The 26,222-nt window shown below is 36.2% G+C and overlaps 1 protein-coding gene across 4 annotated transcripts in view; it reads right to left on the minus strand.

Annotated features, from left to right (window-relative positions):
- Window positions 1–3,555: 3,555 nt before the first annotated feature.
- Window positions 3,556–26,222, minus strand: part of PRKD1 (protein kinase D1) — a 116,083-nt gene continuing 93,416 nt past the window's right edge. For 2 of the 4 annotated variants that reach the window (XM_038136844.1, XM_038136845.1), the window contains 11 exons: window positions 25,547–25,670; window positions 24,715–24,792; window positions 23,870–24,149; window positions 21,516–21,568; window positions 20,367–20,439; window positions 19,274–19,380; window positions 18,690–18,851; window positions 17,228–17,326; window positions 15,915–16,182; window positions 6,310–6,395; window positions 3,556–4,266 (listed from right to left, as the gene is read on the minus strand). In XM_038136844.1, coding sequence (XP_037992772.1) covers window positions 4,048–4,266; window positions 6,310–6,395; window positions 15,915–16,182; window positions 17,228–17,326; window positions 18,690–18,851; window positions 19,274–19,380; window positions 20,367–20,439; window positions 21,516–21,568; window positions 23,870–24,149; window positions 24,715–24,792; window positions 25,547–25,670 — 1,549 coding nt within the window. In that variant the 3' untranslated portion in view covers window positions 3,556–4,047. The remainder of the gene's footprint in view (window positions 4,267–6,309; window positions 6,396–15,914; window positions 16,183–17,227; window positions 17,327–18,689; window positions 18,852–19,273; window positions 19,381–20,366; window positions 20,440–21,515; window positions 21,569–23,869; window positions 24,150–24,714; window positions 24,793–25,546; window positions 25,671–26,222) is intronic. The other 2 variants (XM_038136846.1, XM_038136847.1) reach the window with 1 other exon arrangement.

Below are 26,222 nucleotides of genomic sequence, written 5' to 3' on the forward strand. Positions count from 1 at the left end.
AAAATTTGCTTAGTAGGTTTCTTTTCCTTTTCCTTTGTTCCTTATTTGAAAGGATGCCAAATATCTGTATCAGCTTGTTAGCATTTTCCCTATCATGTCTATGACTTCATTGCCTAGGAAAAATTCTGGTGTGCAGAAGAGGTGTTGGTTTATCTAATAATGTGAAACAAATAATCTTTCAAACAAACAAAAAAAACACCCATAAACCAAAACTGGTTTTAAGACAAAAACCAGATAGCTACTGCCTTGACATGAGAACTGGATTTACTGTTTATTAACTCCGGGAGAGATGAGACTTTAGGAAGGCTTTTCAGGAGTGACGTGTAGAAGGGTGAGTAGGGAGGACGAAAAACATGGAAAGTAGAATATCCAACTGCTTTTGAAGAGATCCTGCTAAGATGAGAATGAGGAGGTCTGATACATATCTGAAATGATGGGAGAGAAAGGCATACTGATGGGAATTCCTTTCCATCCTATGATGTGAAGATGTGGATGGATGGATGGATGGATGGATGGATGGATGGATGGATGGATGGATGGGTGGTGACACTTGGCTGAGCAACTGCATGACACTTGAGCAGTACAAATTGCACAAGGGCATGCTTTTGCTCACTTTGTTTTAGTTAAACTGGACAAGACACTGGATAAACTGTTTCTGAATTACCAAAGATTGTAGAAGTGAAAATGGCTACTTCACATAAATCAGAAATTCTGACTTCCAAGCATGTGTTGGATACTTCTCTGCACTCCACAGCTAAATTTTGACACAATAAATGTGTCCTCAGATGTATGATTACCTGTACACATGTGCTTGATATGCATAGGATATGGTGTAGCAGAAAAGGTAACACCATCAACAGGTCAACACTTCTGTGCAGCATAACCACTGTTGGTTTTGCTTCCATGATGCATGTGCAGGAACTGTTGGCCTAATGGAAACTAGTAAAGGCCATGGAAATATTGCCAGAGTAGCTCACCATTCCTTTTTCCTGAGTAAAAAAAAAACCCCAAAAACAAAGGAAAATTATACAGGACAACACAACCCCAGATTTGCTTCAGTACACTTTGATGCTGATGTGTCTGTTCCATTTAGGCTATGAGTTAGGAATCAGTGAATTCATCTGTCTGGCTCAAATGCAAACAACTCAAATTTCACAGTGTAATATTTTTGAACAACAGCAGGGAAAACTTTAATGTATTACATTGGCTAAAGGCAGATTATTTTTTGAAAAGCAATGAATATTGCAAAAGTTTCTTAAAGTGATGAAGCAAGCTTCAGCACTCAAAAACCCTCACAAAAATAAAACAGGCATGGAGAGGAAAAAAAGTGAAATGTGCCCCTAAGTAATAAGTTTCTTGGAAACCATGTTTAGTGGCTAATTAGAAAGTTTCTCAGGATAGAAATTGAGTTATACTTTTGTCTCTGATCCACTGGCAAACAGTTTATTGAAAATGCTCCATGAGATTGAAAAAGTTTATTAACATAGGTCTGTGCTTAGCAAACTCATGCGCATGCCAAGCATCGTTATGGAAAAAATCGGCAGACATTGGGGTTTAGTAGAAGTACTCAATGTTCTTTCTTCACTGAAAGTTGCAGTTTTTATTTTTGTCACCCACCTTCTTAGACATGCTGTTGAAAGTTACAGTGTTTTGCTTTCTCTCACTTAAATTTCCACACTACTGTCCATGATTAAGAAGAGAGGGCCAATGCTATTTGATATTTCTGAGAATTTATCTGTGTTGTTGAAAACTGTCTTCTCAAGAGCTAGTACATTAATTGAAAATGAAACCAAGTCACTACTAAAATCCCAACTGACCTAAATTGATCAATATGAAAGCAGAGTTCTAAAACTGTTACTGGTTAATACCAAGGGAATGACACAACAAAATTAATGCACTTCTGTGATATCTGGGCTCCTTATGAGCAGTCATGATGTCAGCATCTGAAAAAAAGCTTTTATGACTCTGGTAATTCCTCTCATTTCCTCTTAGAAAAGTTAGTTTCTTTGACTTGACCCCTGGAGTACTCATAGAATGGAATAGATATAACCTTTCTATATCCAGGAGTCCACCAGTACACTGGTAAGTGGACTTACTTTTAAATATACTCAAGCACATAAACTCTTACTAACAGAAAATTTGATACTCAGCCGAAGTCTATTTTCATGTTTACTTTACAGTCAATTGATTAAGCATAAGGCTGAAAGAAAAATAAACAATGGCCAATGATTAGCCGATATTTAGTCTTGTAGGAACATCCTGGCAGAAAATACAGATATGGCAGAAAATACAGCACAGCAGAATAGTCGACACATTTGACCTTGCCCTACAAGAGCTGCTTCAGAACATGTCAAAGGCCATGATTATGAAAGACCTTAAGCAGAAAAGGATTTTGGTTTTTTTGGAAGTGTAAGTAGGGAAAGAAAGTGGGGAGGAAGGAAAAGAGATTTATAAATAATTATTCCCAGTACTTTTTAATTTTCTAGAATATAATTTTTCTGTTTGAATAGAGGTGCCTTTTCTTCATTTCCTCTATAATACATACTAACTATCCAGCAGAGGTGGAAAATGCAGAGGAAAAATTGTTCTGGTTTTAGTGATGTTATGTATTTGGCAAAAATTTTCTCAGGACAAAGCTCTTCTTCAATGAAAGAATGGATTTATCTAATGAAGAGCTCATGACTCTAACATAAAGCCAATATTTGAGCAGTAGAGCTTTACCATATGTGGCTATTAGCTCTTATCTGTGTGTACTTCTGCCTCTAGTCCAATGCATCTTTAAATTTTTAACCTCAGTCTTCAATACATATATATTAACTGTTTGGTTTTTTTTCCAAGACAGACAACAGCGTAGAATAAACTTCAACTTTTCAGCAAGTTCCTCTGTCACATGCTTTTACAGTGCACCCTGAACATCTCTCACTGTTAAAACTAAAAGGCTTAGCATTGGCAGTCTAAGTAATTGTTGGAAATGACAATTAGTATCTTTAAAGTTTTCAGGGGAAGAAGAGCAAGAAAGACCTGTGGAAAAGCAGAAGCAGTGCATTTCTCAAAAAACTAAATTTCCTTTAATGCATCCTCAACTTCCCCACTCCCTCAGTGCGTTTCAAAACTGAACGAAATCAGTCCCATTAGGTTCTTATAAAATATGTGTGATAGGAATAGAGGTTATCCAGCAGCATTTTCCCACCCACTTCCACGCTGTCTTCTTTATGACAAATTAATTTATTCTACATACTTCTGATGCCACTCCAGGATTATTTTAAACAGAAAGTTTCATCAATGAACCTATTTTAACAAGACTTTTATTGAAAACATACACAAAGTCAACACATTATTTTAGCTTCTGAATGTACATATTAGAGAATACTCATAATAGAGAAGAATATTTTAAGAAAAAGGGAAATACAATTAACATGCTGCAGTTTATATTTTACTAAGGCATTTAGGCTTAAGAGCAAGTTATACTGTGTGCATGTGTATCTAGATACACAAACATATAAATACACACACACAGGTTATCTGATTTGAAACTGTACAATTCTATGCAATTCCTTTTTTTTTTGCCTTTTCTATTTTTAGAACACTAAATAAAGCTTTTATCCAAATGGTAGAAGTTGTTCACAGAACAGCAGTTATAATCTACTCTTCAAGAGTTTGCTTACAATTACAATACTAACGATGCACAAAATACCCCCGAGATCTTCCCGGGAAAGTTCTCTCTTACCAAAATGAGGCTCAAGTAAGAAAAACACTAGTTTGCAAAGGCACCGTGGAGACAGGTTTTAATACATTAAATACAACATGAATCATTCACAATAACAAGTTTAGTGTTTCTGGGAACTTTTGTAAATACAACACAGTTGGTCACACAAAAATGTTTCTGTTGATTTGTCTTGGCAACTCAGATATATCAACAGTGTAACAGCATAACAGCTTTGTTCCCATCTGACAGAAAATAATGGCAGTTCTGCAAGGCAAACGTTAAACCTGACCGTATGTATTTATTAATTCCACAGTGTTTTGACAGATTATAGGGGATGTAACTTAAAGGATGCTGACACGCTCACTGAGGGCTTTCATTTCTGTTTCTTCTAGCTTGGTGTTTTCGTTATGGTTAGCACTTGGACTGATAAGGTGTGCTGGATACTGCAATCCATGTTCTTCTGAATACTGTTCCCACCGGGAGTCATCACTTTCATGGGTGATGTAACGTTCCCCCATTTTACATTCCAGTTCCCTTAAATCTAACCAGGTTTGGTAGTCCTGAAAAAGAATAGCAGTATTACTTTTAGTTTCCTAGAATAAATTATATTCCCTTCTGCTATCAATAACACTCAAAGTGCTATTGACTCAGCTATCTAAGAGTCATCCCTATTGCTCTAGAATGGAAAAAAAATCTTCTATAAATGTGAAATCTGTCTAAAGATACAAATTTCATCTCTAGAGGATTTTTGGATAAATTAATTTTATTGAATTGTCACAAGTATAGTATTGAGCTGTTACAGCTTGTTTTGCAAAAAGTACAGATATGTAGATTGCCATAGTATCTGAGGCATGGTGGTAAAGCAATTCCTCCCTCTAGATACAAGATGAATAAGGGAGAAGAAACATCTTTAAATCATACAAATACATTCTAGTGATCTGTATCAGTCAAGACAGTTAAGTCTGTATCTCAGTATAATAACGTAGAACATAAATTCGGCTTGGGCTAGAAAAATCTCCTTTTCTGGACTTGTGCAATTACTGGTTTGCCCAAAGAAACGTAAACATCTAAACATTAAGGTAGTTTGGAACTCCATGTTGACAGTAAAATGTAAGAATGGAAGTTAGTTTGAGTCTCATGCTGTTTAGAAAATCATGCAATGCAGCCTCTCATCTGTACAATGTATGCAAGTTTAATAATTTCTTTTCTTATTCCCACCCAAAGCACACATGAAGCTGCAGTAATAGAGCTAATCCCAGCGCCAAGCAGACTAATCTCTCCTCCTGATCCTGTATCTCTCAGAGAACACCACTAAGTCTCACTGCCCTGTAAGGAAAAATAACCACTGTTATCTTTCCTTAGCCTGCAAGGCAAGACTCTTCTAGACAGAGGACTCATCCCATCCCAGGTGCTAGAGCTGCTGCTGAACTGCCTCATCTTAGTTCACCTCCACTCACTACTACACAAGCAATAAAAGAGCATCTAGAGGAGAAGGACCCTGTCCTGTCACATGAGACAGTCAGCATCCTTGCTGTAGACCTCAGCCCAGACACTTTGGTCCCCAAAGACTCGAGCAAATGCATTCTGCAATGGTTGCCAGGCAGAAGAGTGGTCTTGGAGGAAAAAACTAGTGAGGGACAGGAAATCTGAGGGGAAGAAAGCAAGCTCCAGATAAATGTCCCTGAGAAAGGTAAAGTGCAGCATGGGCAGCTACAGCCCTTTTCCTCCTGTACCAGAAGGTCACCATCTGCTTTGAGAAACAGTATCAGCTATAACATACCAAAGTTGGACTCAGTTTTCTGGTTTGATAAAGATTCCTTTGGGACTGGGGATTATGCATCTGGTCTACGCCATGCCTATACCATGATTACTTTCCTAGATGCAAATAAAGCTCCCTTGGGAGATCCGACAGGCTGATGCATCTTGGCCTCAGCCTGTCCTCATTTACATGGAGGGACACAATGCCCTGGCCTGGGCTGCCCCCAGGCCTCCTTGCTCCTTGGCTGGGGATGCTGGAACAGACCCTGGCTCCTCACTGCTTTGTCTTAGGCCTTAAACTTGCAGTGATTTGCCTGCTGCTAGGATGAAAAAAAAATACCATATCATATGGTGAGCACAAGACAGAGACTGCTAGCCTCTTAAAATTTCCTTATATCTCAGATTTTGCTTGAAGAATTCAGTTGAATGTGGTTAATGTATTTTCCTGGCAAGCATAGAATTTCATTATTTTTTGTGATGTCTGTGAAGTGAAAGCCCGTTGAATAATTTTAATAAGAAGTGAATCAGTGTAAACTGCAGGCAATGAAAGTAAGTCAAATGACTACAAGGAGTTTTTAATATACGTAATTTTCTAAGTAGACAAAAATTATAAAATATTTTTAATGCATTTTGACAGCATGAGGCTGTTTACTATTGGAATCTAATATTTCAGAAATTAATGAGAAACCATAGGTAAATTGGTGAACAAGCATGAGGTTCTAAGGACCTAAAATCATATTCAGGTTAGTAGATTTTCTTAAATTCTACTGTGCTTAAAGATGAAGATTTTTTAATATGTTTAGAGTCCAAATGCAAAAGTAAAAACATGGAATTCGGAGAAATACCTGTAACCATGGGTGGCTTAATGTCTTGTCCACACTGTAGCGCTTTCTCATTTTCACTTGCAATAAATTATTTATGAGATCAATAGCTGAAAAGAAATAATATTGGAAAATGTTAGTTCAAATGTATTTGTTTCAACTAGGACTTGCAAACAGAGAGCTACACAGACATGGCAGTTGTAAAAAGAGGGCAGTTATCCTTTCTCACTCCAGCTTTTTACAAATTGCAGTCAATACCGATGTACCTGAAGGCACCCATGCAACCCTCCCTAATGGGATTACAACTGTTTTACTGAACAGTCGCCTGAAAATAATTCTCACACGGATCCTGCTCAAGAGGAAAAAAACTCATGTGAGGTCTACACTTTTGTGATTTGACACATGAAGGCAACCAAGGCAACCACCAAGCCACAGCCAAAATGTAAGGAGAAGGTTTATTCCTTATTGCACAGGCACAGGGACACCAGCTCTGCTAGGCTCAGCTCATCCTGGCAGAAGGGGGGCACTGCCTGCCCCAATATATCAAAGGGCTGTGTGCACCCACAGTTCATGTCAAGGCTGTGCTTCTGTGACCTCTCTCCCGGCACAAGGCTCAAGCCTGTCTGTGAGAGTGTGTTATCTCTACATGTGAATTCTGCTTCTCAAAAGAGGCAGAGGATGAGCAACACAGGCATAATAAATGGAGTTTCCCTACACCAAAATTTTTAGCAGCAAGGTCCAAAGTCACTTTGAGTAAAAATATTCCCTCATTGCCAAATCTTCCAGCTTTAATATTTTTCTCCCAAGAACAATATTCTTCAGGCACCACAGTAAACAATATATATGTATATATTTTTCTGAGACTTTCAGGGTCACATATAACTGACAGCAGCACCTTCCTAGTCTCTGAGTGGAGAAATCAGGTTTTTTAGGTCATCAAGTCTTGCAATACTATTCTTTTGAACTGACCATTGCTCCTACTTGCTAGTCAACAGTTGGCAGTTTCAGAAAAGTGAGGACTTCTTTTACAAATTTCATGGTTTCTATGGTTTTGGAGTCAATGATTCACTGAGGTTCACAGAATCACAGAATGGTTTAGGTTGGAAAGGTCCTTAAAGATCCAACTCTACTACCATGGGTAGGGAGACCTTCTACCAGATTGGACTGCCCAATTGATCTTGAACACTTCCACAGATGGGGTATGCACAACCTCTCTGAGCAACCTGTCCCACTGTATCATCAACCTCACAGTCAAGATTTTTTTTCCTAATATCCAACCCCTTCCTAATAACCAACCTAAACCTGCCCTCTTTCAGTTAAAAGCAATTATCCCACGTCCTATCACTACATGCTCTTGTAAAAGGTCTCTGTTCAGCTCTCTTGTAGCCTCCTTAAGGTAGTTCAAGGTGCTATATGGTGTCCCCTGGAAACTTCTCCAGGCTGAACAAAGCCAACTCTTTCACCCTGTAGGTATGTGTGCTCTGGTGCCTGAAGGAATGAGACCAATGAGCCAATGACCAGTTCATGGAACTGTAATGAGTGACCCATTTGGAAAAATCTCTGGAAGGAGACTGATGAGCTTTGAATGCAATTACAGAAAAACATTAAAAAAAAAAAAAGAAAAAGAAAAGGAAAAAAATTTAAAAAACTAAAACAAAACGAAAGGTTAAATCCTATTAGGTGGTGCTAAATGTTCAGCATGAGGTGTAAAGTTACTGTTATTCCAGAATAACTGATTAGCCACAAGGAATGATACTATTCCTGCAATTTTTTCATTTAATCACATTATCCCTTGGCATGTCCAAAGTATGCTGGTTTACATCTTTATTTCTGTTTATATCATCGCGACAGGGAAAGATGGTCTTGAAAGTAACACAGACTCACGACATCACTGAGGGGCACTGGGTCTGAAACACATCACATGAATAGTGTTGCCAGCTGGGTATTAAAGGAGCTGAAGAATCATCTTGTCTGTTTTAGGAGTATGAGATGGGACAGAATTCTTTAAACCAATTATCTCTGAGGTTGTATTTTGTACAATATGGAAAAGCTTTTCTTTTTTAACAAAGACTTCCTCTCTGCAGGGTCGATTTGCCATCTAGGGCTTTATGTGTGCTTCTGCCACGGGGCAGAGAACAATGAAAACAATATCCAGGAAGATGGGAATGCACATGGCAGTCTATCTGTATTTATACAGCTAATTTGACAGACAAGCCTATTCTTGGCAATAGGAGACTATCACTAAAGAGCCCTGACTTCCTGGTGATGAATATCGTCTTGGAAATCAAAGCAATCATGGGAATGATAGAAAAGAAATCTCAGGACTTCTGACAAAGAAAGGATTGCCAGAGGCTCTGAGCCATTCTTTTCCTGAAACAGATGGTACTAATTTTACTTTTCTATTGTGGACAAACAGATTGTTATCTACTGACTCTTTTAGCATCAAGTACAGTTAATGCTAAATTCTCTAACTCGTGTTTATTTTGCTCCCTCTCAAAATGCTGGTGAACTGTATGCAAATAATAAAGTCAGTGGATATCCAGTAGGACCATTACTGACAGATGGCAACATTTTTAAAACTCATTTGTTTTCCAAGATAGTGGAGTTAATCTTCTTCCTCTTTATTCGTAGGAGACATTCTCAGGTTCCAAGCTATGGGGAAGAGATTGGGAAGTCAGTCATACACAACTGACTTGTGTTTTGATAGGTGGTTTTGATACCACCTATCAAAAAGTAGTAACCATTGTTTTTATCTGATGTTTCAAATAGGAAAACATAGTCCCTTACCCACTGCAGTATATCTGGGTATCAACAAACATCAGCATCTTCTGCAACACTGTCCAACTTACCCTTAAATTCAGTAGTATTACAGTAAGACTTCAGTCTGTCTTTTGATTCAGCCAGTGCTAATGTGAATTTAGTAGGGCTACCATTTCTTTATTATTTTCAGTGGTATTTGGTTGTGTATGATCTTCAGAGTTCATTTTTCAATCATTTACTATGAATCTCAGTTTGGAAAATAGGTCAAGAACTTGATGAAAGGGTTGATTGTCCCAGTAACTGCTGTGATGTAGGTGCACATATCCTAGCACGTGCCTCGGTAACTGTCAAGTACCTACTGAATGTTCTTCTTGCCACTGAGGGTTGATAATGTCTCTATTACATTCCTTCTGTGCAACCCACTGGAGGCAGATATGACTGTGAGCCTCACAAGTGATGAAATCATATTTAGATATTCAACCTCCCTCAAGTTACAACAGGACCAGGGGCCCCTTTGCCCCTTTTTTCACTTCAGGACAAGGATGTATTACATGTAATAACATATTTCTTTGTATTTTTGGGGGAAATTACCAATGGCTTGTTGAACAGACCAGAAAGGCACTGGTCTAGAAAAAAATCAATAGAGAAGGTGCACAAAAAAAGACAGGGAAGAAAACTAGGATGAGGGTGAAAAGGCAGTTTCCCTGGATGGTTACAATTGTCAGTACCAAGCAGTCAAGAACAGTTTACACAGATAGTCTACTTGTTTCACCACTGGAATATTGCTGTCTCTGTCACCAGTTTTGCTGTTTTGTTTAGTTTTTTATCTAGAGTTATTTTTGCCAAGAAAGTTTTGCCTATCCCTTGCCTCTTTAAGAAATAGGCGCAAATAAGTAAATAAGCAGAAATGCAACATGACTACTAGAAGTACACATGAAGTAGAAACTCAAACTATCTGATATAATTTTATCTGATTTATTACTCAAAGTTTTCAAACATAGGTGAAGGAAGAAAACACAAGCTACAACAGCAAAGAGTCTTTGCTACTTTTAATCAGGAAATCATGCAATTCAAGAAATAACACTTGTTGAACCAGTAAGAGTTCTGTCTGAGTAACAGAAACCAAGATGCAAGTGATAGATACATGCAGGGCAACAAAAGAACAGTGCAGTGTAAAGCAAAGAAGAATCTAGGAAGTTTAATAATGACATTGTGAGTGCTGGAATTAAAATGCTTAAAAGACTTGTGGAAAGTTCACTGTTTTTCTCTGTGTTTAAACTCACAAAACCCTCATCCTGTTCTGACAGCATCCTGACAGCCACTATCTTACAAAGCTTAGTCTGGCTTCAATTCATGTAAAATGAATGAACAGTAAGATTCATGTTTACTCAATTTCTCAATTAAAATACACTTAATTGTTTGCCAATTAAATTTTGAGTTGTACAGCTTAAAAACACTGAAGATACATATTTGGAAGGCATTAACATTTATTTTAGACATACAACTTCAGGAGGCCAAATTTGGGCATCATCTGGTACAAAACTAAATATTCTGTCTAGGAAGATAAAGCAGTTTTGAGAAAAGAGTAGTAACTACATAGTATTTTTAAGTATTTTCATTAATTATTTTCATGAACTTATTTTAAAAAATCTGGTTTTAAAGTAATCCTTATCAGACATTTTAGGAGTTTTATAAAATTTTATAATATTCCTCTGTAAAATCTATAATTAAATATATTCGGAGCACTACGAACAACCACCTATGCTCTGCATGCAATCTACAGGAATGCACTAGGTTATCACCAAGAAGGCAACCTGAGTGAAAGTTCTGAGAGGATTATGGAAGTGCTTTTCCTAACACTTTTATGGACTCCTGTTTACCTTTTTATGGGCTCCTATTTACCTTCCATGATAGTGTAAACAGTCAGTCGAGGACTTACAAAGTTCCAAGAGCTGGAGACTTTGTTAAAGGGAATAAACTAGCCAAATACTCCAGTAGAATGAGTACTGGCCTTTTAGATAGATTCAGCAGAATCCCCAACAGAAAAATTCAAATGCAAACTTTAGGAAGCTCAGTATCCCTTTGATTTTTGGAAAGATGGCTCTTTAGTTTCAATTCACTGGAAAGAACCTCCACAGTCAGGAGGTACATGACTCTATAATGCTTATGCAAGTTTATTAATATGGCAAATAATTAACTGTAGTATGGACAAAGTCACAATTTTCACTCTAAGTATTAAATTAACACAATAATTGCTTTTCACAGGAATGACTGCTTTAACTCATTTAGGATGTGCCCTGCAAAAGTCTACAAAATATCTGAAAAACCCTACTACAAACATATCATTAATTTAGTCCTTCCCTACAGATTTAAACTTTTTACATAAGTTATAAACAAGAAATCACCTTAAGGATATTAAAAAACCAGTGCTAAATTAATGATAAATTTATAATTGATTAGGAATTTTTAAAGTACACCTGGAATACTACCTACTCTTACTGCCATCATTTGTACAAATTTAAGCTGCTTCCACTAATACAGGACGTCCAGGGCTTCCTAGACCCTGGATTTTTCTAACAGTAGGTTAATTGATTAAAGGTCATCATTATTATAATTTTTTCATACACTGCTGCTAGTCAATACAGGTTTGTTGACAAATGCTCCAGTGTACATTCAGTCATTTCAGCATAAAATGATCTTCAGCTGGCTGAGATTTTCAGGCACATAGATTCAGCTGTACTCTCAAAAGAAATCCTTGGCAGTTCTAAGCTGTATTAGAGAGGTTTCCTAATACTAATTTATCCAAGCAAATGTGTAAGAAGAGCCAAGATCTCCTTTTTAACAGCTAGCTAAACATTTACAGAGGCAGAAAGCATGTTTGAGCTATAACATGCAATGACCTCCTCATACTCAATGCTCACTCATTCATGTGACTTTCTCATTAATGTGTGAAGCACTCAGAGTTTCTATTCACATTATGTTGGAAGAAGTATAAATACATACTGACTCAAAGGCAGCCGTGGTATTTATATATGCAAAGCTTTGTAACAGGGACACCATGATCAAATTTAATGCATGATAAGAATGACATTGTTTCTTCCCAAGTTATTTTAATATTATTAAGTAATGTGAAACACCTAATCAATGATGTGTGATGTACATCACACAGCCCATCAGGTTAGTAGCAAAAGCTGTGCTGGTGGTAGCTGATGAAAAATTAATTATAAATACAATGTTTTATGAAAATATGACAGCAGAATGAAACACACTGTGAATAATTCCAGTCTTGACGCAGCACAATTTAGGACCATACAGTTCAAAAAAACAGCTACCACAGTGAAGACACTGTACATAAAATATACTAACAGGTAGAGAGAAAAAAATCCATCACGGAGTTCTACCTTTATATTTAGCAGTATTTGTTTCTTGTATCATGTTGGTAAGTAAAAATAAATCTCTTGAGATTATGCAAATTTGGTAGACTGGAAGGTCAAAACTGGAAACAAACAGTAAAGCTGTTTAGAACAGGTTCCATGTTTGGGACATGTGAAATTTAAAGCTATAAAAGAAATAGGAATTCTGCAAGTAGATTCCTCTATATCAGTATCTAGCAAAATACCACAATGAGGACTGAATTAAGTTCAAATTGTCATACAGCAATTCAGTAAATTTTGAAATGCAGCCTGGCTTGACAAACATTGAAGAGAGAGCAAAAATAGACTGGGCAATGAACATCTACCACAAAAGCTACCTATCTCCAGTAATGTGTTACAATCCTATTTAGACATCCAAAAACAGAATCAGGTTTTGGAATGTGTTCTTTTGAAAGAGTGAAGCTACTGGGAAAATATGGAAAAATGCAGCCACATTGGTAAAAATCAGAACTTCCTATGGAAAAATCTGAGACCAACAAAACTGAAAGGTCTTCATTTTCTTAAGTTACATTTTAATGGGTAAAAGGAAGGACAAAGCATTACACAAAAAAGATAAATTTGTCATCAGAAAAGAGCTGATGAAACTAATCCATGGGTTATGACATCGAACATACACATTATGGAAAGAGAGGACTCAGTGAATGACTAGACTCATATAAATGACTGGCAGAGATGACAACTGTTGATGGTGACTTAAAAACATTAAGCGCTCAGAAAATATTATCTTCAAATAAGTTCTTTCTTTTTTCTTGGCTTGTGACTGCAGATTTTAAGAATTGCTATAAAATGCTACAGGAAAAGTTACTATCAAGAAAATTAACACTGACCAGAATATTAGCCAATATGACACACTTTTCCTCCAAAATACAATTTATCTCCATGTCTCTCTGAATCTGTTAGACTTTAAGTATATTATTTATATTACCATGCAGTTTAAATTCTTAAATTTTTATGTGTTTTTATAAATCTATCACCATCAGAGCAATTTAAAATTTGAAAAGCCAATTTTACTTAAAGACCAGTAATTGACTAAGTAACATAAACTGGGAATATTAAGGCGACTTTACCATTGTTGTTTCTTTTCCAGAGACATTGTTTACATATGATAAGTCTCCATTTTTTTTTCTTTTAAAGTTTTGCTACCCTCTGCCTTCTAGCTCACAAATTAATATGCTGTTGTTTAGGAACTATCAGGAAAAGCATGCCATGTGCACTAAAACCAAAGTGGTGCTAAACACAGCATAATTCACTCTAACTGCTGCACTATCTATAGAATTCAAAGAACTATATGCTTTTCCCTCTCTGATTACAATAAAAATAGAAGATGGCAATAACTAAGTTTAGCCATTCCTAAACTTTTTTACATGAGCAGTGGTCTGAAGAGAGCACTGGAATAGCTACAGTTGCAAGAAGTTTTAGACATTTGGCTCTCTGAGTCACAGTAATAATAATGGCCACGACACAAAAGGTTTAACTGCTCTTCACCTTTCGTTAGCACAAATCTCTGCAATAGACATACAGAAGTTCCTTCATAAAACCTTTAAAATAATCTGAGTTTATCCCCTAAATGACCCAATCATTTGTGGCGTTAATTAACATGGCACTGTTCAGAACTGTAATCCAGATTAGATGTGTTAGGACACCAGGACAGGTTTGCATTTTAACCATGCTGCATTCTCAGAGGTAACAGAAACTGGATGGAGCCAGCAGGTCCACAGGGGCAGCTCCTGCCCTCTCACAAGCTGTGCAGGAGAGTGAAGCAGGACATGAGAAAAACATTCCTTTATTTTCCGTAAGTAATATGGAATGTGAGTGCAAAATTGAGCTCTAAAAATCAGCCTTATCAAGTAATACTTGGACAGAGATCCAGACTTCAACTCCCTGATGTAATGGAATCTCTTCAGACATTTTCCAGGTTTTCATTTAGCACAATAGAGTGGTTCATCACCTAGCAATTCAAAATATGTAATAAAATCACAATGTATAAGCAGATTTTAATTTAGTAATTCGTTAAAGTGTATTTCCCTCCCTTCTGCACACTTGCAGCCTGGTATCCATCAACTCTTAATGAAGGCTGTGATTCTACAAATGGAGAGATAACACCCAAGTAGGTGAGTTTTCTGTAGGTGCTCTACTGAATCTTCACCTCTGAGTGCAAAAATTGATCTTCTGTCTACCACAGTAAAAACTTGTGGGAGACAATTTCTTGCAGCTTCCCCTGTGTTGATTGCTGTTTGCTTATCTCTAGCGACAGATAAAGCATTGCTGCCAACAGATTCTGTCAGCTTACATATCGAAGTGTGTGGAGGTTCAGGAGAACTTCAGTGTGTAATTGTGCAGATTTATAGCTTTTTTTTTTCTCCAACAGATTTCAAACTTCATCTGCCACTGAGATAAAATAGCAAACAATGCTCTCAGAGCATTTTCAGAAGAGAATCTCACATGGCTGTAATATTTAGTAAGCATTAGGCACACTACTCTACACTATGATAACAGGTATGTTAAACACAACACCTGAAAAACAGAAAAATGGTACTGCAAATACCAGAAATTATAAATGCTAATATTGTAATTCAGTTTGGCACATATTACAATTCAGAAAAGGATCTAAGAGTCTGATGCTTATAATGTTTCTTTGCTTTAAGACTTACAATCCTGCAGAATTCTGGACTAAAAAAAAAATCCCAAAGAAAATCAAATTGCCTGAAAATGTTAAGTATGTGAATATGTTAGTGAAACCAGAAGTGTCTGGTTTTTTTAAATGCCCTACTTAGTTGTGTTTAGACACATTTTTAATAGAACTAATTTACCTTCTTTAAAGACGTTCCTAGTGAACTAGTCACATTGTTCTTTTGCTTTTTTATCAAAAGCCTTTGATGCCATTACCAGAACTCGAATTTCAAAGGTCTCACAGTTATCTCCAAGCCTTTTCCCCCTACATAAAGTCTCTTCTATGACATTTTCTCACACTGTTCCTGAAATCTCATCTACAGAATTATTCACTTTTATCTTCTCTACAAAAAGATATCAGAGTACAGCATCCAATTGAGACCAAACCAAATTAATGGAACAAGTAGAACAAGAAACAGACTGCAGATGCAATAGAGCTGAATGATGAGGAACATAAATGAATATACACAAGGCCAATTACAACAGCTTAAGCTCCCCACAGATTCTATAGCAATCTGATCTGTAGGTGGTTATGTGCCTCCTTCAACACCTCCTGGAGCGATCCCATGCTAGGAGATTATGCCATATGCAGTCTATACGTCCTCTGTAGGACATGTCTAAAGCAGCTGATAGCACAAAACAGACACATTACATTACTGGATTTTTTTTTCCTTTTTAAATTCTATTATGTACAGGAAAAATATAAAAGCAAAATACATCTACTCTTTTGAGCACTTAAATAAGAAAACCACGAACAGGTATTACCTTCAAGAGAGATTTCCTTCCATGGATTAGGCGGATACATGAAAGCAGCATTCTGGATTTGGTCATGTATGTCTTCATCTTCATTGAATGGAAAGGTACCACTGAGGCTTACATAAATAATGACACCCACTGACCACATATCCAGAGATCTGTTATAGCCTTTGTTTCTCAGAACCTCTGGAGCAAGGTAGGCTGGTGTTCCTACAACTGAACGTCTAAATGATTTCTCTCCAATGATTCGGGCAAAGCCAAAGTCACAAAGCTTTACCTGTTTAAAGAAAAATGCTGTAGTAAGACATCCATTATTTTTATTATTAAATTCATAGGTGGGGAACTTTTATCATCAATTAGTTGCAAGATACATCTCTACTGTTCCTTCAAGGGTATTTTTTTTAAACTCCTCTTTGAGAGCAATAGTCTTATTCCACTGAAACAGTAGACTGAAATACCAGTCCATAGTATCTCTTCTGTTCCTTAATTCCATGAATAAAACACAGTTGCTCAACAGCTCAGGTTTGTAATGAAAGTAATAATAAACAGTAATATTTTTCATTCATATCATAAGAACATAGCAAACAGAAAAAATGTTTACCTATGGCTTTTTCCTATAACAAGCAACTTGACAAAATTTAGTTCTTAAACTTCCACTTTTATTTTACTGTGGATCTAGTTATACTCTGCCTCTCTGCAAACTTCCTTGTCTGAGTTGTACAAAGTAACAGATTATGCAGCTTGAAAATTTTCACTTAAAACAACTCAGTACAGATCCTTCCCTTCCAATTATTGATACTGGTATTATCTAAAGATTATCAATAATACTTATTTTGAATATGGGTGATTGAGGGAAATTATAGATGAACTTTGTAGACTGACGGTAACAGAAGCAGATAAAAATACTTTTCAATGAGAAATATAACCAGTCAGAATGTGTATTTAAATATCCTGTGATCTACATGGCATTTAAATGTATAGAATTAAAGAAGCTCTTGTTCTTCATGAGCCCTATCTGAACTTTCAGAAAAATAACTTTTTTTCTGGAGCAAATCAACCAGCCAAGTAATTTGTGCTTAATGGTGAGCAAATTACAAATGATCACACAAGTAGCTATGTCACGCTTGAAAATCTAGTTCAATATATTAGTTATATCTAGTTCAACAAATGATAAGAGTCAAGGATTTTCAAACATAACTTCTTTACGAAGTAGTTTGAATAAGTGATCAACTTGTTCTTACCTAAAAATTTTGTGCAGACAGGTTACATAAAGACTTATTAATTACAACAATTTATCTTAAGAAAGGGCATTTTCTACTTGCCTGTGGGAAAGGATCAGCTGATGCCAATAACACATTTTCTGGTTTGAGGTCACAATGAACAATATTTTTGAAATGAAGATGTCTTAAAGCAACAAGGATCTGTGAATAAACAAATTAAATTATGGTTGTTTGTTTTATATTGTTTGAACAGTATCAGTGACCAGAGAAGCAAGGACTGGTGTGTAGAAAAACAATTCAACAAGAATGTACCTTTTACAAGAACGTCAACAATGAAAAAAAAAAAAACCCTAAAAAACAAAATGCTGTGCCTCAAGTTTTCTTGATGTTTAACATCAGATATTTTTCCCTCTCCAAGAGTTTACATGATAAACATCTTTTAAAAACTGGGCTCTAAGTACTTGTTTACTTTTTTGTGCATGAAATCTTCGAATGTAGTAACATTTGCAGAATGACCTTTCATATCTAGATTCAACTAAAAACATTTCACTGAAAGATTATATGATCCAATTGAAGTGTTTTCTTGATGAGAGAAAGAATGGAGAGTGTTGTATGTATGTATGTATGTTGTATTGTATGTATGTATTTCTGTTCTGTTACATACACATAAGTATAGCTACAGTGTGACAGATGTCCATCCTTTTTGTGTGGCTTTAAGTCAACTCCTTGTGTTTGGTCAGGGGCTGACAGAATTTGCCACTACATTAGAGCAGTGAATGGTGAGAAGGCTGAATGAACAGAAGAAATCAAATTCTAAAACTGGCGGCAATTTTGCCCATTAAAGCCTGGAAACTAAGAAACCTGTTAAGTTCTACATCAAATAAGGAATTTATAATAATAAACACCATAATACAGCTGCTCCTGCTACTTTCCTTTTTCCTGACTGCTGAAACATGGGCTTCTCTGACTGTGAGGTGGCTCACTACCGATGTGTGTATCTAAATTTAAACCAATATTTTGGGCAGCCAAAGAAGCAGTACGATAATATTACAGGAATTTAACAACAGGAAGATCAAATAAATCCCATACCAAATTGTTAATAGAATAATGGAATCCAGACTCAGACACAGGTAGCACTGATATCCAATCTCAGCACAGAAAATAGGTTTAACAGTGCATAGTATGAACTGCAGTGGTTTGATATCAGGCAGTTCAAGAGGCTCAAATTTCTTTTTGTAGTTCTCCAACGGTTTGCTTTTAGTGCTTTCCTTTCTTGTGCTTAATTCTTCCATCATATGAGAAACTGTAGGTTGATGTCCCCTCCATCCAGCAGCCAACAGCTCTACATGTGTCCAGTTTTAAGTCCTCTTAATGGTTTACTATCTATAACATAGATAGTAATGGACAGTAATGTAAAGAAAGCTGTTTTACCACCCCTATTTTACTCAGATTTTCATAAACCAGTCAGGTAAATTACGTCAAAAGGAAAACATAAGAAACATAATGGTAATTGTGATAATAATTGACCTCAAATCTCCTTCCAGGTCTATAATTAATTTCTTACCTGAGTAATTAAAAACTTAGTTATTCTCTCTGGCAATCTGCCCTTTTCACTTGACAAGATCATCTCCAGCATGTCTCCATGGAGTTTTTCCATAACAACAAAGACTCTCTCTGGCGTCTCAAACATACACTCCAGATTTACAACCCCAGGATGATGAAGATTCTATTAAAGATAAAGACAGCTCTAGATTTCTCAATGTGATCAGTAGCTTTTATCATTGCATATTCAGACTTCACACCACCACCTAAACCAGACAATATTTTAGTATTTTGTAATTTAAACTGTGCCTAGCCTGTGCGCAACTTGGACAAAATTTCTAGGGGAAGTACAGGAGAATGTATGAATTTCAAATTAGTTTAACATACATTTTCCTTATTGTGTCTGGTGCTTAAAACTGAAGAAATTGTAACTCCTAGTGTGGCATTGCTGACACATTTGGTTTTGGCTTTTTATGGAAAATATGCAGGAAAAATACTAATATTTTTGCAAAGACACTAGTGATTATAAATTAAAATCATTCTATTATCTGGTATTTACAGAAATAAATAATGGAGCTAATACAGTAAAAAAGAACAGAAAAGTACCTGTAAAATGGCAACTTCATTACGAAGTTGACTTTCCTGTTTAGTTGGAAATCTTAGTTTATCAATTATTTTAATGGCAACATCTCTTCCAGTTTTGCGATGCTTTCCTGCATTAATAAAACAAAAGCTCTCTATCAATTAACGTGATTAATTATGAAAAGTGCTCCCTTTTCATGGGTTGTACAAATAATCATAATTACTTGGTTACATGGGCCATAACCAAGTAATCCTCAGAGCTGGTTTGCAGATAAGCCATTAAAAGTTTTCTGTCATTTCTCCTCTTTCTACCCTTTGACAACAGAACTTACTTTCACCTGACAAAGCCCATTTAAACATGTAAGAAACAAACATATGAGAAAGTTAGCTCTACATCTCAACAGTATAGATGCAAAGTTGATTTTCTCATATATGTGTAAGCTGCAGCTTCATTCTGTGCAACTGGCTGGCCGTAGGCTTAGTCCTTCAGTGGTAGCTCCACACTAGCAAATGAAATATGTGATAGCCTTTAGGCATGTTAGTGCATGTCCCAGGTTTATCATAGAGACAGAGATACCTCAGTGAGAAATTTGTTGTTAGTTCTCACTTCACACTGTCTCAAACAACAGCTGTACCTAAATACATCCCCAAAAAACTGCTGAAAAAGGAAAAAAGAGAGAGGAAAAATTAATAAGAAAATAAAAAGAGAAACAATTCAAACAAGCTACTGAAGAAACAATAAAAAATGCGTCACTGAAATATGTAAAGAAACACAGAGGGAGAATAATTTTTTTTTCACGCATTACAGTTCTCAAAAAGAACTGCTTTATTAGAACTTACAGAGACTATGAAGCTATTGATAGACACTAACCCACCACTGGGCAGAAAACTTCAATCTTCAAAATTACTTCATCAACACAAAATATAAACATATAAATTATAAACATATATGCAATTTCTGCAGTATATTTAAACATATATTTTGTTGAATGTATATGTCTTAAATGAAAGAACAAACAGCTAATTTCTGCAACAAAACAATTTAGAGTCCAAATATTTTCCCCATTCAAGAAAATTTTTATTTTAAGCACAATTGTACAACACACCAAAGCCTTACCTCCATAAACAATTCCAAACTGTCCTGATCCCAATACTTCATCTGGGAAGATCTGGTACACAGTACTAATATCCTGTTTATACAAACAATAGATATTAAGCCCTAAGAATATGGAAAGAAAATTTGTATTTCATTTGCTTTTTCTAGTGGAAAGTAGCATCCTTTTACAACAGTACATTTTAAAATATATTATCTGCCAAAATTTCCAGTGTGTTTTCTTACAAGACATAGTAACTGTAATTGCTGTAAAAGCTGATGAATCTCCAACAGGTTCCCTGAGAGGGGTAAAATATTCCATTTGTGCCAGAGAGGCAGTCTCATGTCTCACTATTTCTCAGTGCTGTACCACAGGCTAAAGCACGAGCTGTTAGCAGATTCATTTGGGAGACTCAAGCAAATATCAAATCTTGCAGCTCAGTTTTATTTTCCTGATATTTAATCAGCAGCATATACAACAGAGTAAAAGAGTATCTAATTCATAATAAAGGCTGTCTTACTTTTTGTACGGAAGGAAACAAATGGACACATCCCTAGCAGGCAATCTTTTTGCAATCTTTTTCTGACAACTACCAGAGCTGTCCCAAAGCTTTAGCTGGCTGCAGGGAGTATCTATTTTTTCCATCTGCCATGAGATAGAAAGCAAGCAGTGTGACTGCTTAACTGGACTACATGACCTATGTCAAACTATCCTAGAGTAAAAGAAACCCAGAATTCTCTATGTGTGTGTTTTGATATATGCAACTCTTCCTTTGGCTAGAGTTTCATCTTCGTACAACAAAGAATATCTGATCTTTCAGTTATGACAGGAAATGGTATATTTATCAAGGTTTGTGGTCAGTTTTACAAAGTTCAGTTGACAAATTCCATGAACTAGTAATTTCTGGCCTTTCCATTTGGTAACTAACATCCTACACAGACCCACAATTAAAGTCTGTGAAGTTACCCACTCATAATTCTTGAATCTCGAGAAAAGGTGCCACTAAGGTGGTTTTTGTCAAAAGTTAAAAAAGCTAATTGTTTGTTAATTTCTTCAAAGTAAGTGAGAAATGGCTGATGAGAACTCCCCTACCACTCCTCTTGAAAAGCAGATCAATGACTTTGCCAGCTTAATCATAGCATGTCTAGCACTAGCATCAAGAGAACACTTACCACGTTTTCTTGGACTTGGCAGTTTGACACAGAAATACTGATGGATATATCCCCTGGGGAAGAAAGCAAAATATACTTTAGATTGCTGTGCTTTTAGTTCAAACATGCAGTAATAGGAAATGACATTCATATTACATCAGTATCTACTGACAGCTCTAGAAATTGGACCAATTAGGTCAGCTCATTTGTCTACCAGCTAGTATAAAATTATATTAGCCCACAAACGCATGAATTTAACAACAGCTTTGCAGGGTAGGGAAAAACCAGAATTATACAATTCATTAATAATTTTTTTTAATAGTGAAGTCTCATAATAAGCTTCTTATTGCTTTTGCCCATTCTGTTTTGAGGCTCTGTATCTCACCCAAGTAACAACTGCAACTAAACTAGTTTTATTTAGTGATTTAATTAAGAGATTTTTAAAATAATTTTGATTTATTTAGTCACAACATATCTGATGCTATTCAGATGAAGGTAAATACACATTCAAATTAGACTGCATACTGTTACAAGTAATACACATTTCAACTGGCTTAACAGACATTACTGAAACTTAAAAATTAAAACAGACATAATGGAAACAAAATCTTGCACCTGCATTGTAATACAAGAAACACCAGATCCAACTTCTATCAATGTGGAGCTTAGGATTTTATAACCATGTCATAAGGATGTGAACTGCAAACTTACTGAGACAAAATTCAGAATATGCCTACTGCTAACCGCATAATACTTTGGGAAGGAAAGCATGCTTCTTTGGAGCACAGTCACTTCTGTCTCCAACTTCTGCATAGAATCCCATTCATGCTGACTTTCCATTTGTTTAAGTAAAAAATCGAAACAGTGTCCCCTACTATAAGGTCTATACTACACACTGCAGACACTTGCTACTACCCATCAGCACTAATCCTAGTTGCTGTAAGTAACATGAGCAACATGGCCTATTCCCTTTCCTTAGGAGGACTGCTTTTGGCATAGAATGTTTCAGTTATGGAGAGGTTTTTAATCATTGCCAATTTGTCTTCAAATATATGTACTGCTGTGTTTATATGAAAAAAAAAAAAAACATGGACAAAGACAAGTCTTAGACTTTGAGCAAAAGAAAGAAGGTTGCTATCATTCTCATTGTCCACAAGAAATTGCTCTAAATGTCTCAAACAACCTTAATTTTTGCACATATAACCCAAAGATAGCTACTAACTTGCAAAGAAATTTTTCAAACTTCCCAAGAGGGAGATAAGACAGCTGTCATGCCCAGTCCAGTATTTTAGATGATTTGTTTAGCTACACTGGACTCAAACCAGGGGCACTAGGCAACTAGTCTGATGGAAATGACATCCAGAATTTGACACTATTTTGTACAAGATCCCATTTGAGAAAGCAAAGGACATTGCTGATCTAATCTGATATGTGAGCTTTTGTGCCTGAAGAAGCAATGCCACAGCCTGTTGTATTACTTGGGTTTCTGAAGGGCTTGTGGTCTCATTAGCATTTTGTGCTGCATTAACAGCTTCCAGATGTCAAGTGCTAAAGTGGGTGTATATTGCAACAAAAGGTCTAATCCAAATTATGTAGACATATCCAAATTCTCTGTACACTCACTAGGCTGAACAGAAGTACAGAGCAACCACAGTAGCACATGGCTAGTAGTTGAGGAATTGTTTGCTCTGTGCTACTTTATTATCAGTACCCAAGACAGATTTAAACAGGTCTCATATTTGGTTTACATAAACTGTCATCTTTGCTAGAGAATTACACAAAGGTATGTAAATTGGAAGCTAAGATATATTCAGTCCTTTGGTCCTGGATAACACACATGCCTTGCTGTGCCTAGAATAGCTGTTCTTCACACTTGAGCTCTTTTCATCTCAGCATGGGACAATGTTTGAGGCAGCTGTACAGCCAAATATGATGAAAGGGAGCACATAATCTGTGCTTCAGTGACCTAAAGACTGAAAAGCTGTTTCTGCATACAGCTAGAAACATAAATTACAGTCACGATGGGGAAAAAAATCCATCAGTTCTGAAGTGGAGCTCAAAAAATTTCAAACCCTCTGCCCAAGGAGGCTATTTCTCACACCAGCAACATGAACTTGAATTAGAAGCCTTACTAATTTCATAACTATTTGCTTACTAAAATATCTACATCTTGTATATTAATTCAGATGTCCTACTGTAAATTGAAAGCACATGGATCAGAAACCGTGGTGTTTAAAATAATATGTAAGACAACCCATGACAGAATAGCCTTTACCAGCTCTGCAATACATCATTTCAATGTGTGCTGAAGACAGAGCAATGTCATTTGAGAGGTGATTCTCCTTATCAGAAATGGAGGAAATGAATAGACTTACTGTGCAGGCTGGCTCCTGACCCAGTGGATGCCCCTTTAGGGATGACAGGCATCAGGGCGTGCTGTATCGCCATCTCCCACATTCGTGCCACATCAATGCCAACACCACTGCTGATAACACTGTTATTCAGTGGAACACTTGAGAGGTTGTCTATGTTTTCTCCAACATAATAGACTATATTTGCTGTGCTTATTTCAAAACAATGAGGATTGGCTCCTTGAGGCAGCAAAGTGAAAGTTTTTGCAGGTTCCAGAGACAAAATTTCAGACAATGGGATTTCCTAAAATGAAAAATAAAAATTACTTTCTGTGCAAAGATTATCAACATAAAGAACTTTAACATGAGCTTCATTTGATTAGTTTATGATATCAGTTGTTGCCTTTTACCACATGATTTTTGTACAAACAAAAAACCTCTTGTAACCTGAAACTCTGTGACACAGACAACTGTTGATGGTAAAATACTAAATGTTTCTCTCCAAGACTAAATAGAACTTTAATTATTTAACTGAACTTATCAAAGAGAGTAAAGAGGTACCTTCAGAAAAAAAGCAGGACCATCCATATATCAAGAAATCTCCTTTAGAAAATAAAACCTTGTTGACTTCTCACATAAAAACATTTTATTTCCACAACACATATCTTATAGGTCGTCGTGAGCTGACACCTTTCTGATCAGAGACTTGTTTTTGAAAAGCAGAACACACATACACAGCTCAAATAATGGAAAAAAACCCAAAACCCAGATAGAAGTTACACTATTATTGTACTTTTAGTAAGCATCAATTTAGCAATTTAGTCCTTATATTCTGCTGGTATGAAAAGAGGTTGAAAAATATTCCTTACTTTGTAATATTTGCTTCCAGTATCATTTTGAAAAAGTGTAATGCATTTGCTGTCCAGCCTCCAGTAGTGTCGCTTTCTCTGCAGTGAAAAACAAGTAAATTAATGAAATGTTCATTTTGCAAAAGCACCACTGCCAAAACGTTTCCTTAGTTTGAAGAGATGTACTGTGAACGATAAAGACCCAATTACTATGACAAGATTTTAATGAAAACTTTCTAATTGAATTTAAAATTTATAGACCTCTTATTATGCTCTGCTATTTCAGGAATAACTCTGTTAAAATTGTACAAGTTTTAAAAATTTTAAATGTCATTCTCACGTCTGCATTACATTCAACACAATTTGCTGATATACATGATCCTAAAGCATTTGAAATTTCTTTTTGTATCCCTTTTAACACCCCAGTTCACTTTTGAAGGTCACATACTGAATGCTTTATTCATTTTTTAGCAGGTTAGAATGAAAATAGCTTTTTTCTACACTAAACCTAGTTTACCAAAGTCTCAATTCAACTGGCAGCAAGGTGCAGCTGGAAAGTAAAGCTACTTTACAGAACCCCTTAACATTATGTTTCACTTCCTTAAGAATGATTTTACATTTGGCTGCCTATGATAATTCAACACATATATTCAGATGGTTTTTGCTTGTTTTAACTGTCTCCTGTTCTTCCTGCCAGTCCTAGTTATTGTAAGTACTGGGACTTTAGGAATCATAAAAATTGCAAAAAATGCCTTACATGAATGACTATAAATTATCTGAGTATTGTTAGTATTTGATTCTACAATATAACATAACATTTACTGGAAGACAGGTCTTCTGTAACAATTCTTACCAGTGTGTCCTTGCTTGTATAGTGAACCATCCAACCCTCCTTCATTACTGTGCTACTTCTCCTTTTTGTGTGCTTCACAGACTGTACCACTCTCATTAATGGAATATTGTTGCTGGTTGAAGGGCTTAAGAATAAATCATTAAAGGCTTTTAAAAAGAAGATAACTTTGAACAAAAAGAAAAAAATAATCTTTAAAATCAGAATATATGTGTGCACACACATAGAAAATATCCACATTTATTTTTATCATTGTTAGCAGACCCGGTTTGTACACTATTTTGTTTTGTCATTCCAAGTCTCTTGAGATTACAAAGAAAAAAGGCTGAAATACTACACCAAGGAAATGTCAGAGACCTTCTGAAGGCTTACATACACTATTTCAAAAATATTTCTAAAGATGAGCTAAGAAAATGAGCCAGTGACTAGTGCCTTAGCTAGGCTGTGGGCGCCGTTGCTCAAGCTTGTGCTATGCATGATTCAGAGCAGCACTTGATCTTGAATCTCTCATAACCTACGCAGACACTGTCCATCTGATCACTGTTCTGTGATCTTGCTTGGGCTCAAGCACACAATGGAGTGATGCCAGTTTACAGAGTAGAAAACATGTCGGATGCCCAGCTGCACACACCGTGGACAGGCACAGCAGAGAATCTGCTGGAACCTCTCAGAGAAAGAG

The sequence above is a fragment of the Motacilla alba genome, chromosome 5, assembly GCF_015832195.1.
Source record: "Motacilla alba alba isolate MOTALB_02 chromosome 5, Motacilla_alba_V1.0_pri, whole genome shotgun sequence".
Lineage (NCBI taxonomy): Eukaryota > Metazoa > Chordata > Aves > Passeriformes > Motacillidae > Motacilla > Motacilla alba.